We start from the raw sequence: 20,926 nt of genomic DNA on the forward strand, positions 1-20,926 counted from the left end.
AGACGGGACGTTTGCAGTCAGTTAGTCTCACCTGTACAGGCAGTGCTGGAGTGTGTTCAAGGTGAGGAATGAGATCTTAATCATTAGAAGCAGTCCAACCAGTCAGACCGCTCACACTGACACAGGCTGCAGCCATCAGACACTTAGATTAGCTTAGTTTAGCATATATACTAGGAAAAGGGGAGAAATAGTGAGTGACAAAATACACATTTAAGTGTACTTAATATATCTCTGTATGAAAACTGAAATGTAAAAGCAATTTGGCAACTTGTTTTGGTCCCAGTCAAGAAATAGCCCGACCCATAATCCCCTGTTAAACGTCGTATTGATGTTTTTACTCCTCTGATTTGGTATGGATTAAACAAACTGGATTCAGAGCTGCTGATAGGTGGATTTTGTTACCTTTGGACGGGCTGGCTTTGTCTTCCTCTGTTTCCAGTCTTTATGCTAAGCTAAGCTAACTAGTTGATGACCTTATTTCTAACAAACCTATACAGCAATCTTAATATCTATCATCAGCTGATCCAAGAGGGTTTTACATAGTTTATAAAGCTTCAGAAGAACCAAATCTATCAGACACACGTAGTTAAGTAGAAATGGAAATGGTTAAGTAAATTGTTTTAAAATACTTTCCCTAAGTTGAGAACTAGTGAAAACTGTACTTCAGTTAGTACATTTAAAAAAACACAAAAATAACATTCTTTGTTCCTTTTTTTTAATCCATTGAGGCTTTGTTCAAACTTTACAAGCAGTGTGCAGAGAGGTGGAAGAAATACAATTAACATAACACAACAGACAGCTGAGATGTAACATTTAAATTTCCCTCATTTGTTAAACCACTGCAGCCTAATGTTTAATGATCAGGTATTGTTGATTTTCAAAGTAACTGTTTATAATTTTTTTACCAATATACTGTAATTAAAGCATGAATCCTGAATCGACCCCTTTAAAATATACCCATCATTTTTTCCTTTTAAAATTATTAAAAAACAAGTGCATTACTTCCACTAGTAATGTGTGCATGTATGAAACACTTTTTGAACACACAATTCTGAGACAATAAATACTTTTCTTGTCCCCCTGACATATAAAGAAGTGGTAAAAGTTTATTTCTGAGTAAATAGTTTTCTGATCACTTCAAGTCATGACGGCAGGTAGTGCAATCCGTAGAATAAACTAGACTACATTAGAACATACTCATCAGTATTTAATGTGTTTTTATGCGTCTCATCAAGGTGAACCATATGTGATCAGATTCTGAAACATTAACAATGTGTACAATGTACTTCCCCAGTTGAATATATATATATTACATTTAGTGAGAGTGAATCTTTCTGAAGAAAATCAAATGGTTGTTCTACTCAGTGTGATTGACAGGAGAGATGATCAGAGGGGCAGAGTTTTTACCACCATCATTAAGACTTGGACCAAAGAATGGGTAGAGTTTCTCTTTGAAGCAGCAGCCAGTGAAGGAGTAGATCAGAGCTGCAGCATCAACATCATAAAAGGAGACCAGACCCTCCTCATAATCCACAAACACCCCCACCTTCTCAGGCTGAGACTTCAGAGAGAGACGGACTGGAGGATCAGCAATAGCTTGGTACTCATTTTCATTCCTCAACACTATCACCCAGTAACCATCCTGAGGAGTCCCTGAGATATGTCCCTTCCTGTTGATCGACTCTCTGGCCACTCCTAAATCCCACTCAGTCTTTCCTTTAACCTGAACCTCGTAATAAAATCTTCCTGAAGAGAAACTCTGCTTTGCTAAGACATTAGCACACTTGTCAAATCTCTCTGGATTCTTTGGGAGATTCTTCCTCACATCACCATGTTTCACTTGTTTTCCATCATCAGACAGGATGAGATAGGGATGTGCTGTATCAGAATCAAGAGTCACCCCCACCTCATACTGCTGGACCCTCTTCAGCTCCACCTCAAGCAGCTTCTTCATCTGATTACTGAGCGTCTCCTCCAGCTGAGTCACAGCTCTCACCACAGTCCCCTCATATGAAGGTGGACAGACCCTGACTCCTGTCCAGTTCTTGGTGGGTGGAGCAGCGTTCAGGGACGTGAAGCTTTGGAGGAGGTGGAGCTGGTCTTCAGAGCGTGAGAGCTGCTCCACCTCAGAGCTTCTCTTCTTCAGCTCAGAGACTTCCTGTTCCAGCTCTTTGATGAAGCCTTCAGCCTGTTCCTCTGTCTCTCTCTGCTTCTCTTTGATGGTGTCGATGAGCTCGGCCTGGCTTCTCTCAACAGACTCCTTCAGAGCGGTGAAGACCTGAACACCATCTGCTATCTCTCTGTCTGCTCCTTCCTTACTGAGCTCCACTGAGCGATTCATCTCCTGGATCTTCAGTCGTCTCTTCTGGATCATCTGCTGAATTTCAGCCTCTGTCTTCCCCAGCTCGGCCTTCTTTCCTTCATATCCTTCTTTCAGAGGAACAACATCATGTGTCTTGTGCTCTGAAACAGTGCAGAGCATGCAGACACACACCTGGTCGGTCTTACAGAACAGCTCCAGCAGTTTATCGTGCTTCACACACATCCTGCTTTCCAGGTTCTCTTCAGGGTCGATCAGCTGATGTCTTTTCAGACCTGACATTTTCAGATGAGGCTCCAGGTGAGTCTCACAGTAGGAGGTCAGACACACCAGGCAGGACTTCAGGGCCTTCAGTCTGGTTCCAGTGCAGACGTCACAGGGAACTTCTCCTGGTTTGACAACGTGTTGCTCTGAACTGCTGCTGCTGGCTTTCTGTTGAGCTGACTGTCTGAACTGAGCAGCCATCTCAGAGATGAAAGTGTTGACCTGCAGCTCAGGTCTTGGGGAAAATAGCTTATTACAGTTCGGACACTTTAATTGGACATTTCTATCCCAGTGTTCAGAGATGCAGGCTTTACAGAAGTTGTGTCCACATGGTATGGCGACTGGATCAGTGAACACATCCAGACAGATAGAGCACAGAAACTGATCTTCAGTCAGCAGACAGCTGGCAGCAGACATGACTCTCTGGGGACAAAAGTTTGAAAAAAACACAACTGTAATTACATATTCTCTCTTTGCCAGTTCATAGAGTCCTACTCAGTGGCGGTTCTACGGGGTGGCACGGGGTGGCAGCTGCCACCTCCGAAAAATGCCTTGCCACCCCAGCTGCCACCCCATTTGGCAGCTTTGTTTTGAAAGAAAAGTTGTGGCTCATCGGACATTTATGAGAGAAAATCTCTAATGTCCGAGTGCAAGTGAATGCAGCACAAGACGCGAGCCTTGTAACCCCTCCCCCCCTGCCGCGAGCGTGGAAATATGATTGGCGGCGATTTCATTTGAACCGGGGACAGCTCAAAACGAGAAGCATTTCGGATCCAAGTAGACGGAAGGAATGAGGTATTTGCGGTCAGGGTATGGATGGGGTAGGCTACAGCCATACCAAGAAATGTCTTAGCCCCACCATGAACAATGATGTTAAAGTAAGCAAAATAAAGTCCGCCAACTCGCGCGGAGTAAATTGCACAGACAGCAGTTCGTAAGATTGATTTCAGCCACTTGTCTGGAAATACCGAAGACTAGAAACGGTTTTCAAAACTTTTGTCATGTAGTGATCGTCTTCTCAATAGAACATCTTTGATAATGTCTTCTGGCCAATCAGAATCACGATAACGGCGTGGTGTTGTTGCAGGAAGTCCCGACGGAGAATACTTTTGCTGTAGTACATCTCTACATCGATACAACATTACGTGTTGATAGAAATCAACACGTAATGAAATAAGACCCCACGGTTTGATGATTGATAGGTGTGTGGGCTGTCTTTCATTTTGACACACAGAACAATGGGGGCTATCCACCCTTATCCACAATGTAAAGTAATTCACAGCCTCTTCTCTCTTCAGTGAGGAGCAGCAAGTTTAGCTTTCAGAACCATGTAACAAAAAACTAAAATGGCATTCATTTTTTTAAATATGTCGTGCAGTAATAGATTTATTTATTTGTCTTCTCAAGAGAGTACCAGAATGTGTATTTTATGTTAGTATTTCAAAAAATCTCCTGGGGGAGAATCCCCTCAGACCCCCCTGCAGGGGTTGGGTTTTCAGCATGTCAACTCTTTCACTTGTGGGGAAATTGCAGGATTGGCTTCAGGTCGCCCTTTTTATTTACTACAAGACAAATGTGCCTTTTTATTTCATACAGTTCAATTTGGATTGAGACAGGGAAATAATCTAAACCTCACGCGTGGCGTTTCACTGTCAAGGGGAGCGTGTATGTAATTACATTGCAAATACTGACTTGAGCCCCACCACTGTATGGGTTAGCCCTACCATAGATTACCCAACAAAAATACTCTGGCGCCACTGTTTGCGGTCTACAATGACAGAGAAGAGCCTGTCAAGTTTGGCTGTACTCAGCATTGAATCAAAACGCACCATAGCTTTAAATCTTTTGTGAGGCGTTTTGCTGAACAAGATGGTAATCGCCACATTCAGCTGTTATAGGCATGCCAACTTGATGCTCTGCTCACGGATGAGTCGATGAGAATAATAAACTGTTAAGATGATGACCTTACGTGTGTATAATATGTTTCTTCTTTGTGGGGTTCTGCCCCCAAAAAACTGTTTCAAGTCATGAGAAAGTCAAATAAGACGGTGTGTAAAACTTCACTGCCCAGCCAAAAAGAAGTAACCACTTTGATTTAACTAGGCCATTAGGTAAGGGCTTTCCACTGGATAATAACTGCAGCGATGTTTATGTTTTAGCTGAATACACGTTTTTTAACCCTAACTGATGCAGTTAGTCACTTCTTTAATGTTTGTTCTTTCTGATGTAAAGTCAAGGTTGTAACTGTTTGCAATGAAGTTGTGGGGCGCTGAACTGTTCCTTTGAATCTTTTAATATATGATAGTAATTACTTGTCTTTCAAATTTGAAGGAGGGTGAGCAAGCATCTTGAGGAACGTTCATCATTAACTCCTCCAAAAAATATAGTTTATTTAATAATAACACTGAATATGTGAATCATAACAGTGATTGACAGCTGATGGGAATAATATGATTGTTAATATTATCATATTCATACAGACAAACATCGATGAGGCAGTTAATTAATGTACCCTGCTGGTCTAAGAGTGAAACCAACTCATTCAGTTATTGTTCAGTTAAAATTCATTAAATTATGTCTGCCACCTTATATATGTATATGTAAGGCTTTACTGATGTGCCACAATAATGTCACCTATGTTATTGAGTTAAAATATCAATATTGTGGCTTTCCAAGTTAAAATTGTTGATATGACTGCGATTAAATCAGCATATACTTCTGCCAGGGGATGCCACCCCTGAAATTCTCCTGCCACCTCATGAATATTTGTCTAGATTCGCCCCTGGTCCTACTATGAACCCGAAAATGTAAACTACCCCAACGTTTTATGTTAGAAACTGCATACGTAGAGTAGACCAATGACAACCAAACACATTTAGGTTTCTTGTCTGTACGAATTACAATTCAAGTTCAAATGAAATCTGGAAAGTCATAGCAGCATTCAGTTTAAACTCTACGAAACACAATGTGTAAGCTCTAATGCTGTTGGGGGATTTTGCCATTGTTGAACAGAGGAGTGAAACCTCCTGCTGAGCATCACTGAAGTTAATACTAGTTGTTAAAAAACAGTAAACGTTATCAGCTTCAAAAGGCAGACAGCAGTTACTACAGAAACAGGTTCAAAGCTCAAGGCTGCTAACCACAGTGTGTACAAATGATATAAGATGAAATATGTAATTGTCATGCCTTTTATAAGCAACACTTGTAACACAACACCAGATCCCTTGCTTTGGACAGTCCAGAACAAATCTACTATTTAGATTCTACTTTGTTTAATAGAGTCAATTATAAAGATGTTTTCAAATACAGGAAATATGAAAATAAGTATAAGCTAATGCTAGCTGTGTGACTACCCGATTTGCATTGCGCATGCGCGAGATTGTCCGCCATATTGGACAGCTATACGGCAACCCACATAGGACATTTGTTTCGCAAAGCATACAAAAAAACACAAAAACCCAACAACATTAATCTGAACGAGAGATATGAGTTAATGTTATTACAATGTGACTTCACTATTATTTAACAACTACTTTTATTGGGTTAAGTACAATCTCAGAATAAGTGTTCAACATTAATGACAAGGAAACAAAGCTCTGGTCAGAAGCATTTTTTATAAAAAGCTTTAACAAAATTAAGTATTTCTGTACATTTTGAATGCAATCTAACTTTCCAACTCAGAAAACGAAAAACGAAAAAGTGCCAAAAGTCTTCTCACATGGCTGAGCTGCTTTGCAATATACTTCACCACTGAAGAATACAAATATGTATAAAGTAAACTATGATGCAATCTAACTTTCCAACTCAGAAAAATGATAAAGAGCATGAACAAAGAACATGTAAAAACAAATGCAAAATTTGCACAATCTAAAATGAGAAACTGTAACTGCAAGTAACAAAGTCTGAGCCATGGTAAAGAGTTACATTGAACACCAAGCTGATCAGATAACTCCCTGGTTGGTCTGAAGTCCTTCTATCTCCAGGATCTGTACAAATCGGCACATTATGCCAAAAGTCTTCTCACTGGGTGAGCTGCTTTGCAATATACTTCACATTGTTAGAAAAGGCTCCAGAAGGCCTTGGGGACATCAGTATCAGGGGCTGGAGCTGGACAGGCTCTTTCATCAGCACTTCTCCTTCCCTTTGCCAGCCAGGACCCTCACATACTGTTCCGGATTGAACTGTCCTAGTGATGGTCCATTACATTGAATGAAAACCAGGCTGGACAGTCGGCTGACAGAGAGAGCATTCCTTTTTGCAGTAAGGATATCGTTCATGCAGCTGAATGCCCGCTCACACTCACTAGTGGAGACAGCGATGGTTCGGACTGCTTTCAGTAGAGGCTCCATGGCAGCAGGTGTACGGGATGCCCTGGTTTCCTTGTATTCGCGAAAGCCCTGAACAGTCTCTCTTCTGTCCACTTTCAGCACTTCGCACAAACGTAGCACCTCTACGTCCCTATACTGTACGTCTAACTCCTCTTCAGGCCAACTTCCAGGATGGATAACTTTCATGTCCTGGATTAGCTGATTGTCCCGGGCCTCCCGGCCATGTAATGGGATTTCTCTTGTGCTGACATGAGAGGAGGTTGTGGAAGTCATTCTGTGTCTCAGATTCTCTACCATACTGCGGAAAAACTGACCTGCATGAATCTGTACAAGCCTGCAATTCTCACGCAGGGCAACACCCTTGAAGGACTTCTCAGCTAGAGCTGTATGAACTGTAGTCATGTGTGGGCCAGGCATGGTGACCATGGATTCAAAAACTCGTATTTCTCGAGTTAAGAGCCTATCTGCTGTAGGCAGTGTCATCTCTCTTTTTTGGAGTTGCCGAGAGAGGTCCCTGAGCTCTGTGAGCGCATCGTACATCAGTCCCAGATTGCTGACAAACGTTGCAGATGTGAGCACATCATCCAGGCCCTTGTACTTTGCTCTGTCTCTGGAATCCCTGCTCGTGTCGTTTGCAGCATTTGTGAAGTGATCATGAAGCACTCGGTAGTTTTCCCAGACTGCTCTGACGCTCCTTTCACTTGAAGCCACCCAGCGGATGGACAAAACACGCCCTATCACCAGGAGACGCTGTCCGACTGCTTGTGCACACTGCGCTAACTGCCTCTGATTTTTGGGGAAGGCATGGAACAAGGAATAGAGTTTGTCAAAAAAGATCTGGAAATGATTGAGCCCTGAGACCTCCTTGACCACATCCCCAACTGCCAGCTCTAGACGATGATTGGAGCAGTGCCACACAAACAGGCTTGGGAATTTACTACACAACTGGGTAGCAACGCCTGTTCTCTTCCCTAGCATGACTGAAGCCCCATCACATGCAAAAGAAACGAAACACTGACCTAAAAGTCCTCGTTAAAATCTCTTCCAAGACACTCCATTAACGCCTTTGTGATGTCATCAGCCGTTGTTCCATCCAACTCGATCAGCTCCCAAAAAAAACGTTTCGGGCTCAGCATCAGCTAATGCTGAGCGTAGACACACAACAAGCACCGTTTTACCACTAATAGTGGTAGATTCATCGACCAAAACACAGAGTTTTCTTTGGTTTTCTGTAATGTCTTTTGCCATTTTTTTTCTTCAGCTCATGAGCTATGTGGTCGATGATTTCGCCACAGGTTTTATTGGAGTGCAAAACCCTGCCCACGTTCAGCCCATTCAGTTTCTGTACATTCAAATCAATTGGCATGTCTGTGAATGGCCGGCTATGTTTGCCAATTGTATATGCCGTTCGAAAAACTCTGATAGTGGTGTCTAATTCAGATTTATGCATAGACTGCACTTGATGTTGAATAGTTTCACGTGAAGCAGATGTAAGGATGTCAGCAGCTTTTACATGGGCTTGTGATTCTTTATGTTCTTTGATTTTTTTTCTCAGGCTAGCTTGTTGTTTTCCCTTGTCAACACCGAAATGAGACACTGCACACTCACCCCATTCAGTTGACAGTTTCAGTCCTTGTCCAGTGTGTATTCCCAAAGATTTGACATGATCTCTGCATATCCGACATCCTAGCTTCTTATCTTTAAGAAGGAGCCATGCATTGGTCTTGCAAAAATATTGCACCTGGTCCGTTGTCCAGCAGTCAGGTGCATCGCTTTGCCCGGTGATGGTGGTGGCAGTTGCGCCAGCAGCAGCTAACGTTAGAGGCTCTGGAGGAGGCGGCGGAGCTAGTGCTAATGCTAATGCACTAGAACTTGGAGCAGGAGGATCAACCAAAGAAAGCTCCCCATCAGACACAATTTCCAACACAGGCACAGCATTCTCTGTATTTGAAGTTTCTTCCGGCGACAACCGCTGTCTTTTTGCACTTTTATTAATCCACGCTAACATTTTAGAAATGCTAATTTGTGACGTGACTTGCTTTCCTTCTCTCGGGGGCGTGCCTGCTCTGTTCTATCACTCTACATAGCCACCCACTGGGTGGGGAGTTGCACTGCATAAACACAACACACGTGCATCTAGGTATGTAAATTGTAAAGCATTAAAACATGGTTTTACTAACAGTTTTCAGTATGTTGTTACTTCGGCATTATTATTATTATTATTTTGAAACGTGTATTACTATTAAATCACGGTCAAATAGGTTAATTTTTACATAGTCGTTTCCACCACAGTATTTACATGGAGAAGATAAGCCCCGCCCCCTCTCCAGCACGTTCTGTTTGAATGACAGGAGTAAACAGCTGACAGCCGCTGTGAAACTCCAGCGGGTTAGAGCGATGAGAATGTCCGTTCGGCACCTCATGACGCATCTACTGAGTACCGGGCGGCTGTATATATATATATGGATGTATAATAAGAACGGCGGGAGAGTGTTGAGTACTGGCACGGTGCATGAGTACCGGAGTACCGCCAGCATGCCGGTACTGAGCAAGAAGTGCCGGTACTCCATGGGTCAGAACCAGAAGTGCCGGTACTGCGTACCGGTGAGTACCGGCCCAATTCCAGCACTGCTGGCTGCAGTGTGCTCACTATCTGCTTTCTGTGTGACCTGAGTGTCTGTGTGTGATACTGTGTGTACCGGCTGCCTGTGTGCTTTCTACGCGTGAAACCGTTGGCTCTGCCACGGACCGACTGACCTGCGGTTCCACCACCTTCGTTTCCGCCGCGGGCGCGGGCCCGGCCGTGGACAAAACAACCAGCAGCGGCTCCGCAGCTGGCGCGGACCCCAGCACCGGCGGCCCGGCCGTGGACAAAGGGACCTGCAGCGGCTCCGCCGCGGGCTCGGACCCCAGCACCGGCGGCCCGGCAGTGGACAAGGCAACCAGTAGCGGCTCCGCCGCGGGCACCGTCGGGCCGGCTGCGAGCGCGGATACCACGGGTCAGAGCCATATAATAGAAGAGTTATGACATCTCCGTTCACTCCAATGGACCACTTTTTTTACAGCAATGGCGGATCGTGGAGCCTCTCAATCGTTCCCCGGAAGTTAGCGCCAAGGCTAGCAGAGCTGTGGAGTTGCAGCATAATAGACCGTTCGTGACGGACTTTTAAAGGTAAGAAGAAGTTTAAAGATTTATATTGCGGATATTATCAGTACATCTGATTCAATTGAACATGTGTATTAAAGGATGTCAGTGGATTATCCCTAAATTAGTAGATTTAGGGAACGTTTACAGATAACAGATCAAGCTAGGATACCGAAGGAAGTTAGCAACAGACGTTGAACAACCTTTTAATGGTAAATTCCGTTCTCTTAATGTCTATTTGGTCCAACGTTGTTGAATTAGAGAAGAGGGGCTTCTAAACGGGATTGTATGCGGGGGTGGAGGGAGTTAAATATTAGATAACTATAACTTTGGTGCGTGTAAGAGTGAGTGTTTTTAGCAGAGCCATATTGTGTCCTTGTGATTATGTTGATTATTACCTGTGTATAATGTTGCAGCTCAGCTGATTTTGGATTGATGGCAAAGGGAGAGGGACTTAAGTGAGTGTGAACACACAAGGTAAGTTTAATACTACTGTTTTATATAAGTAAGCATACTAAACATGTATTCTATCACTGTATTATATAAGTAATCTTGTTAGTAACCTACTGTATGGCAGGTGGAGGGGCAGTGATGTTACAGGTGGAGGAGCAAAACTGCAAGACTGCAAACTCACAAGACAGAGAAATCAAAGTTTGTTCTCCAGAGATGAGGTTGATTTCACTTCAATTTTTTCATATTTTCTAAAGATGTGGAAATGGCACAAAAAAAAACTAGAGAGCTGTAACCAAGACAACTGTAACAACATGAGTAGACAGCCACCAAGGTTTTTCAAGTCCCTCTCTTACTCCATTTTGCCAACCCAAACTTCCAGGTACATGACGGGACACCTTGCTTGTTTTTGTTGTTTGCGCTCCTCTGGCAGGTGGAGGGCAGTGATCCCTTCCCTTCTTCCCTCAATCTTTGAGACTAATGTAAGTAGAAGACATGGCACTGTAAATGTTCGAACATTTAAAATATTATACCACTTAAAAATAAGAAATATTACTTTTGTTACTAAGAGTTCATACTTATTATACCTGTGTCACCTTTCACACTATAGCTGTGATCATGAGCTATGGGCTTTGTAGATACAGGTCCCGGGGTGAATCGTGGTGCAGGGGCCCTTCTCTTTTTGACCACAGGGCGATGCACGAAGATGGTGGGTATAGCCTCTGCTCTCAGCCTAGTCTTGCCCTTTTTTGTCTTGACAAACTGGTCTGCATCAAAATGTGCCTGCGGAGTGACTTGAGGTTACTTCACACACAGAACAACTGTGTCTGAATCTTGTCTGCCCACATACATATTCCATAGTGGTTGAATACACAGTATTAGGAAACACTTTATACTTACTGGACATGTTATACTCATTACATACTGTATATACAATATGACCAAGAATGTGAGACAACTTTATAGAAATTCATATCACATATGTTACTGATGCCATTTGTCATACTTTGTTAAACTCACAAATAATAAAGTTCCATAACTTCAGTTGGGAACAAAGACCACACCTTATCTCGCCAAGGCAATTTCCCATTCAATAGGTGTGCTATATAGGTGTGTATAACCCTTTCTCCTGTCTGTTTATCCCTCTTTCAGCACAAGAACCAGAGGGGGATTCAATGGAGCCTGAATACCTGCACTGAGACCCTCACCCTGCACCCTGAGTCTCAACTCTCAGTGTTTTTCAAGCCTTTCCCTGTTTTTTGTATTAAACAAAACATTAAGCTTTCCCAATGGTGTGGTTTTCGTTTTGTGAAAAAGTGCAAATGCAGTGTTTGTATATAAATCACAATATTTTTTTTGCTGTTGGTCGTGAAATTGCTCCTGCTTCCTCCGCTCTGTGTCAGTGGGGAAGCTGTACATTCGTACTCCTTTCTCTGAGCGATTGGAGCATCCCCAGGCAGCACAGCAAACCATGGTGGCGACTAGGAGGCAGCACAGCAAACCATGGTGGCGACTAGGAGGCAGCACAGCAAACCATGGTGGCGACTAGGAGGCAGCACAGCAAACCAGGACAACACGGAGGAAAAGGCACAGACAAACTGCATGATATGCTATTCAATGTTTATTGAATTCCATGTATTTGCAATGGATGTTCCTAAAACAACACATTTAACATCATCATCATCATGCTGCTGCTGCTAGTCCTTTGATAGTCACCTGTCGGTCTCCTGTCCTTTCTGAAAGCCATAAAGATGACATTAGTCATTTAGATAACTTGTGTCCTCAATTACCATGGTTACTGAAACTACCATGAATTTAAGAAAATGGTAGACATTAATCTAATCTGAATTTTAAAGCATTACTTTAGATCCCCTCCCTCTAAATATATCAATAAACATTAGAAAGTGATGCTCCTGACCACCATACAAGTTTAAGAAGATAATATTGGTTTTAAAGAATTCAAAGCTATAAATAAACAGCAACAGGCTCTTTAACCAAGGCACTGTTAGCCTAACATGTAAACTAGTTCACACTAATCCTAATATTATCACTTAATATTAGCAAATTCTATTTTATTTTTTAAAACATATTGATGTAAATACATACACATATCGATTTGTTGTATAAATATTGCAAATCAAAACCTTTATTCACTAATAATTACCAAAAATCGTAGTTCTATCTCCTGTTATCAATGCATTCACATTGCCCGCCATGAACTTCCGGGGAACGATCCGCTTCTACATGAACCACGTGACGATAACCGTTTTTGGACTTCCGTTGTCATAACTCTTCTATTATATGGCTCTGCCACGGGCGCGTCACCCGCCCTCTCCGGGCACGCGCGGATCAGGTGTCCTGCCGCTCCACAACCATAACATTTCAAAAATGTCAGACGTAACATGGACAGTATACACAAAATCATCAATTTTAAACTTGAGAGCCAGATTAAGTTCCCCTTCATCCTTTTTCAGGACCATAAGCACCTGTCTCCTAAAAGACACAACGTGCTTGAGGTGCGGGGATTTGCAGCCCAGGGGGATCAACTTAATGGGAGACGCAAGCTGGCCGTATCGAGCAGCTCTCTCTCCAACAACTCGTTTCTCAGAAACGGGGGTACATTAGAGATGATGACTTTTTTAGCTGGAGTGACCAGGGGTAGCACGGGTAACAGCGTCCCTTTAATCACTAGCCCGCTCTCCACCAGCTGGTTAGCTTTCTCCGTGCAGTCTAAAAAAATAACCACTGCACTGTTCATGCGGGAGGCAGATTTAACTCTGCCATATCCCACCACAGCCCCCACAGCCAGACCACACTCCTCCACCGACACACCGACAGGTGGAGAGAGCTTGATGGCGTGTTGGCGAGTCAGCTTCTCTAACACAGCGCAGCTGCCACGGAACGCCATGCCGGGCGGCGTGACTGCAGCTGCAGCCGCTCGACAAACAATTAGACAAACAATTCACCAGTGCAACCAAACAACACCACCAAAAAACACCAAAGTCGGTGAAGTGATGCACAAAGACATAAACTATCACCCAGAGAAAAATGAATTGTTAACAATGGTTTGAAAAGTTGTACAACTTTAAACGATCGCTCTCCGCTATACTCACCGGTCCACTCACAATCAGACAGAGAGAGACAGAGACAGAGAGAGAGAGAGAGATTTTTGTTAGCATCTGATGCTAGCTTGGAGCTAATAGATATAAGGAGGTGTTTCTACAAGCTGGAGGGAGAGCTAGCCCGTGGACAGTGGCGGCGCAAGAGTATTTTTGTTGGGTAATCTATGGTAGAGCTAACCCATGGTGGGGCTCAAGTCAGTATTTGCAATGTAATTACATACACGCTCCCCTTGACAGTGAAACGCCACTCGTGAGGTTTAGATTATTTCCCTGTCTCAATTCAAATTGAACTGTATGAAATAAAAAGGCACATTTGTCTTGTAGTAAATAAAAAGGGCGACCTGAAGCCAATCCTGCAATTCCCCACAGGTGAAAGAGTTGACATGCTGAAAACCCAACCCCTGGGGGGGTCTGAGGGGATTCTCCAACCAGGAGACTTTTTTAAATACTAACATAAAATACACATTCTAGTTCTCTTTTGAGAAGAAAAATAAATAAATCTATCACTACACGACATATATAAAAAAATGAATGCCATTTTAGTTTTGTGTTACTTTGTTCTGAAAGCTGAACCTGCTGCTCCTCACTGAAGAGGGAAGAGGCTGTGAATGACTTTACATTGTGGATAAGGGTGGATAGCCCCCATTGTTCTGTGTGTCAAAATAAAAGACAGCCCACACACCTATCAATCATCAAACCGTGGGGTCTTATTTCATTACGTAATGTTGTATCGATGTATATAGAGATGTACTACAGCAGGGGTGGGGAACCTCCGGCCCCCGGGCCGTATACGGCCTGCGAGACCATTTGGTATGGCCCTCGAGGTAATTTATAAACACACGCAAAAAAGAAAAAAATTAAAGAAATCTAGACCGCAAAATAATTAAACAAGCGAGTGCCTGTTTTTCCTGGCAACGGTCATGGTCCTTGAACACAACACGAGCCTAACGTGTCATCACGTGGTATAATACCACGTCTGACTGGGGTGCAATTCTGACGGAGAGCACCAGAACGCCGCTCCGGCACTTCAAAAAATGGCAGTACCAATAAATCCGTACCGGTCCGTACACATGCTGCAGATTTGGCGTGGCTGTGTCTTTAGTTGAAAGCCCAGTGGCGATCTGCTCATCTGTCACACTGATCATAACTTTGTTGTTATTAGCATCTGGTTAGCTAGCTATGCTAATGAATATAAGAAGCTTTTTCCACAACCAGTGAGGTAAAGGCACATCTTTATATGATCATTATAGTTATAAAAAAATAAGAGAATAAAGTAAACAGGTATAAAATACTATATGACAGTAACAAAAAGTTGTTATTAATAAACAAGAATACAGTTTGAAAGGAGAGTGATTTGTAAAATATCCATAAAGAAAAAGAAAATCTGCTTCCAGTTCTGTTTCATATGGGTGTTGAGAGATGTTTCCATAGATCTCTTCATGTTGCTCTCAAAGTGCACCAGATTGATGCTTTTAACTTCAATATTTAAAAACAAATCTTCCCGGGGGAGCATGCCCCCTAGAGGAGGTTAGGTCCCCCCCACTTAAATCATGTCCATGGATAGGAAACTAAATACATTTACATTTCTTGTGTCCATATCTTTCTGTTTGGTGGTCATGCCACACCGTGCACGAGTCATGGTGAGATATCTGGATTAAGAGGTTGCTCTTTCTTTGCACAGCATGAAAGAAAGGCCAAATGAAATGGGCTGTGATTTTTAAGCAGAGGTCAATAATTTGTGCGGCCCTCGGAGGATGTTGAAAAAATTGAAATGGCCCTTGAGAGGAAAAAGGTTCCCCACCCCTGTACTACAGCAAAAGTATTCTCCGTCGGGACTTCCTGCAACAACACCACGCCGTTATCGTGATTCTGATTGGCCAGAAGACATTATCAAAGATGTTCTATTGAGACTCCGTGACAAAAGTTTTGAAAACCGTTTCTAGTCTTCGTTATCTCCAGACAAGTGGCTACTGAAACCAATCTTACGAACTGCTGTCTGTGCAATTTACTCCGCGCGAGTTGGCGGACTTTATTTTGCTTACTTTAACATCATTTTTCACGGTGGGGCTAATCCATTTCTTGGTATGGCTGTAGCCTACCCCAGCCATACCCTGGCGCCGCCACTGCCCGTGGACCCCCCTAGAGGATGTGAGGTCCACCCACAAATAAAATAGGTTCATATCAGTGTTAATTTTGGCAGCTGTTTTTGATTTAGTCTTAAGACAAAAATGGTTATTAGTTTGTCACATTTTAGTCATTCCTATCCTTCGTAGTTTTAGTCTAGTTTTAGTCGACAAAAACTCAAAACGTTTTAGTCTACTTTTAGTTGATGAAAAATTACTTTTAGTAAAAAAAAAAAGGTTTTCTCTCTTTAAACCAATTCAGTTAAATACAGGTTTCTGACATTGGAATCAAGGTGACAGCATCAAGTGTTGAAATTCGTAAAGCAACATTTCCTTCTCTTAACACTTTACTTGTGTAATATCTAGGGATGGGTAACGCTAAGGTTTTTAACGGTACTACTATTATCGATACTGCTCATCGATCCGGTACCTTAACGGTATTCTTGTAGGTACTTTTTGTTATTTTTTAAAGGGAAAAACTAAACAAATTGTTAACCGAATTAACATTGCTTTATTTACAGGTGAAATAAATAAATAAAATATGTATAATTATGTTATTATATTGTACTGTACTTGAGTAAAATGTTGAGGTAGGCTACTTAGTACTTCTACTCCACTACAGTTCAGAGGTAAATGATGTAATTTTACTCCACTACATGTATTTAATCCCTTTAGTTACTTTATTGATCTGGATGAATGATGTGAAATATAATCAAGTCTTAAATCAGAATTTAGTTCCACCTGGAGTAAATCCACAAGCTACCCTGCAGTATACAAAGTCATTCAAACTAGCTGCACCTTTACCAGCTTTGAGAACACTTTCATGACCAATCATTATAAAACATATCATATGTATTATTCTGAAATGGACCAATCTGCACCATGACTACTTTTATACTTTTACTTGAGGAACATTTTGAATGAAGGACTTTTACTGTAACAGAGTTTCCTACACAATGGTATTTTTTTTACTTAACTACAAGATCTGAGTACTTCTCCCACCTCTGCGCACCTGATGTGATAACGTTACTCGTAATTGGCGCAACAGAGCTACTTAAGGAAGTCGAAAATTGTGCATTTCTCCGATTGAATATGACGCATTTTCAATCAATCAATGTTTATTTATATAGCCCAATATCACAAATGTTACATTTGTCTCAGTGGTCTTCACAGTGTGTACAAAATATCAGTATGACAATACGACACCCTCTGTCCTTAGACCCTCAGGGAGAGCAACAGAGGAGGGATCCCTCTCCCAGGACGGACAGACGTGCAATAGATGCCGTGTGTAAATCGAAAAGATAATACATTTACAACATAGGTAGACGTAGACCAAATGTTTGGAAATGCATGTGTCTATAATAAGAAGATGAATCCACGAGGATGTCAACAATCTTGTGGGAGCCTTCAGGGAAGTAGTATTTTTTGGCCAGCTGTCTGGACAGACTACTGTACTCGTGTCAACGCCCTAACGCCATAACACTAATGGCAAACAAGCTTTGTCCACATCGAGCCTTGTAGAGTGTCTCTATACTCTCTGAACGCTCCGTCCCCGGCAGATCTCTGTGTCCGCTGCAGCGTGTCTGTTAGGCCCCGCCCCCCGCACACAGAGACACAGGGAGATCGCTCTTCTGGAGTGAAGAGAGCGAAAATAATGATATTGCAAGTTAGAAACATAAGATGCATTTTGACAGACAAGATGGACACTTGGGGCGAAATATGCTGCATTTTGAATGTCTGATAGTCCACCATTAACACCTTAGTCCCGTCTCGTCAACGAAAACTAAATATACATTTCGTCATAGTTTTCGTTATCAAGAATCTATTTTTAGCGCGTCATCGTCTCGTCTTAGTCATGTAAAAAAGGTTGTTGACGAACATTTTTCGTCCTAGTTGTCGTTGACGAAATTAACACTGGTTCACATGGATAGGATACTAGATAAATCTACACACTCATAATATACCCTCCTGGGACCCGAGGAAAAAAGTGTCTTCCAATTTCCTTTTTTTTGTGATTTCCTACCTATTTAGGGTTTAAAAAAACATCTTGCAATTTAGACTTTTTTTATTTTATTTTATTTTAAAATGTTACAGTATGTCCACTGTAGAGGACGTAGGGACCATATTAGTTTGAAAAGACAGCCAAAATTAACAGATGGACTATGTAACGTATTATGGTTATATAGAGTGATATTAATACAATAATACATTCACCTTTATTTAAAACATGAATAAGTAATTGATCTGAACATTGCTGTTTATTTGTATACAAAACTAGCTTGTTTTTTTGGTGAATCTTTCCAGATCTTCAAAGACTTTGTAGTCAATGTAGTGGGAAAGTACCTCATTGACTCCAGTCAGCTCGGGCTGTAGGGTCATCTTGACTAGTTTGATGGATCTGGTCTCCATTTGACCTGCTCATAGAAACAAAGCTTGCATTCCTGAGGCAACTCTCATTTTTCATGGCTCCACTTAAAATAAAAACAACAATAAGACATACGTGCTACTCTTGGCCCACAGAGGGCCATGTCTTTCCAGCTCGTCCCTATCTGTCTCTATGTATCTATCTGTGAGCTCATGGAGCATCCTGCATCTTTCCCCCCCTTCTTCTTGACCCTCTTCTATCCCAGGTGTGAAAGCCTCATCTCTCTCATCATCTGAGAGCTCAACATCTGAATCTCCCTAAACTATCTGGTACAGAAAATGTCTGCTTCAGTTCCGTCTCCTGCAACAATATTGAGTCATAAAGTCCATGAAGATAGTCCTGACGTCCACTAGAATGGACATTTATAAAAGGGCTGTTATTTGAAAACTTGAATTATTTAATTGCATTCAGAACTAATTATATAGTTCCTCACATGTTAATAAACAAGAACATATATGATTTGAAGGTAAAAATGACAATTATTCAACAATATTTGACTTCTCCTCCTGCTTCTATACCATTTTGTTTTTCGTATGCCAGCCATTTTGGATGAAAAGAAAGAGGAACTTCCCAGCATGCAATTTTAAGCAATGACATATCACTGGAAAGACCAGGATGTCCTCTGTACAGCACATCAGGGATTGGTAGAGTAGCTCAAAAGAGTAAAAGGAGATGCATGTTAACAAAATGTCCACTACAGTGGACATTTTCAATGGGCTGGGTCCCAGGAGGATACACTAAACATTTTTGAGGGATTTAAAAAAAATATCTAAATATTTGTAGAAAGGCAGGAAATGGGATTCAAATCAAGAACATTTTTCATTGCGAAGGACCCCCTGTTTTGTGTCCGCCATACTTCTCAAACCAAAGTTACACCCTATACTATGAACCCGAAAATGTATACAACCCCAACGTTTTATGTAAGAAATGACATAGACCAAAACAACCAAAATAATTTAGGTTGTTTTGTCTAAAATAATTCAAATTCAAGTAAAAATGAAATCTGGAAAATCATAGCAGCATTCAGTTTAAACTCTACGAAACACAATGTGTAAGCTCCAATACTGTTGGGGGATTTTGCCATTGTTGAACAGAGGAGTGAAACCTCCTGCTGAGCATCACTGAAGTTAATACTAGTTGTTAAAAAACAGTAAACGTTATCAGCTTCAAAAGGCAGACAGCAGTTACTACAGAAACAGGTTCAAAGCTCAAGGCTACTAACCACAGTGTGTACAAATGATATAAGATGAAATATGTAATTGTCATGCCTTTTATAAGCAACACTTGTAACATAACACCAGATCCCTTGCTTTGGACGGTCCAGAACAAATCTACTATTTAGATTCTACTTTATTTAATAAAGTCAATTATAAAGATGTTTTCAAATACAGGAAATATGAAAATAAGTATAAGCTAATGCTAGCTTTGACTGTATGCTCTCTAACCTAACCAGAGTTTACATTGTATTTGTGGCTGTTGCTAATGTAAATATTGAGTTTTCTATAACTGACACATTTATATTGTGTAATATTCTTTATACCGTAAAATGGATGTAGTCAGATTCAGATTTTAATCCAACTTTGACTAAATGTTTAGTAAGTGATGTGTCTGTAGTGAACTCACCAGTGTTTGCAGAGTCCTGCTGTGTTGTTGAGAAAAAGCTGCTGGATTCAGTTGAGTGTTTCTTCAGAGAAACAGAGACGTGTCTCGGCTGCTGCTCTGCTGTCGCTCAGACAAACAACAACTTTCATTTCCGGGAAATTGAAACTCTTCTCTTAGCGTTTAGTCCCTCCCACCAGGGAAGCATGGAGAGACGCAAGGAAACCACGAGAAGCAGAGAAATGAGTTTTAAGAGCAATGGGACGTCCTTTCCCCCGGAGCGTCACGTGAAGCGACGTCCTTTGTGATGACGCTGCACAGCTGATAGTCTGACAGCAGCTCTGTCCCCGTTATTTCCACACTCACCCTCGCCTCTGTTAGCACACATTTACTGACACAAACATTTGTATCATCTGTTGTAGACCAAATAAATAAAAATAAGAACTCATTCTCAAAAAAGATAAAAGCCATTCTTAAAATGTATAAACGAACAATAGTTTGATTAACATTGATTGCACAATATAAATAAAATAATTGAGAGAAGAAAAAGAGATATTGTAGTGCTGAGAGATAGGGAGAATGAAGGTATGAAGCTAGCTTTAATGAGCAGCAGAAACGGACATGTTGTCAGTTCGCAGCCCGGGAAGACAAGAGGAAGAAACCAGGGCCCTTTCTCATTTCTCTAACTCCCCTCCTCGACTCCTATCCTCGACTCCTATCCTCGAGAGTTAAGAGGCTTCTCAATACTCAAATTTCCCCTCCTCGACTCCTCGACTCCTCGGTCCTCCGGTAGTGACCCGGAAATGAATTTCAGCGCGCCATTTTGAAGGACATCTCATTTCTCTAAATGCACACCGAGGACCGAGGATCGAGCATTGAGGAGGCTCTCTGGAGGAGCTATAACCGAGGATACACTGATGGTTCCTCCACGGCTCCTCCGCGGATGCATTTCCGGGAACGGTGAAGCCACTGACGTCACTTCTTCTTCTTCTGCTTTGGGTTTACTGGCAGGCCGCAAACAACTTCACGGCGTATACTGCCACCCGAAGTCCCCGGCCGGAAGTCCCCGGAGTTGGGGACTGGCTTCAGTAGAAGCTGCTGGGACTCCCAGCAGCTTCTACTGAAGCCTTCCGAGTATATCGCCAGAACG

At 42.0% G+C, this 20,926-nt stretch overlaps 1 protein-coding gene across 2 annotated transcripts; it reads right to left on the reverse strand.

The window, feature by feature from the left end:
• Positions 1-1,306: 1,306 nt before the first annotated feature.
• On the reverse strand, positions 1,307-20,027 carry LOC117534506 (E3 ubiquitin-protein ligase TRIM21-like). Of its 2 annotated transcripts, none has more exons than XM_034198713.1 (2): positions 19,801-20,027; positions 1,307-3,007 (listed from the first exon to the last, which is right to left on the reverse strand). In XM_034198713.1, the coding sequence occupies exon 2, from the start codon at positions 2,999-3,001 to the stop codon at positions 1,358-1,360; it is 1,644 nt and encodes a 547-aa protein (XP_034054604.1). In that variant the 5' UTR covers positions 3,002-3,007; positions 19,801-20,027; the 3' UTR covers positions 1,307-1,357. The 2 variants fall into 2 exon arrangements, with proteins under 2 accessions (XP_034054604.1, XP_034054605.1); XM_034198714.1 differs by having other exon boundaries at positions 1,307-2,752; positions 19,801-20,024.
• Between the last annotated feature and the right edge of the window lie 899 nt (positions 20,028-20,926).

The sequence above is a fragment of the Gymnodraco acuticeps genome, unplaced genomic scaffold (genome assembly GCF_902827175.1).
Source record: "Gymnodraco acuticeps unplaced genomic scaffold, fGymAcu1.1, whole genome shotgun sequence".
In the NCBI taxonomy this organism is placed as follows: Eukaryota; Metazoa; Chordata; class Actinopteri; order Perciformes; family Bathydraconidae; genus Gymnodraco; species Gymnodraco acuticeps.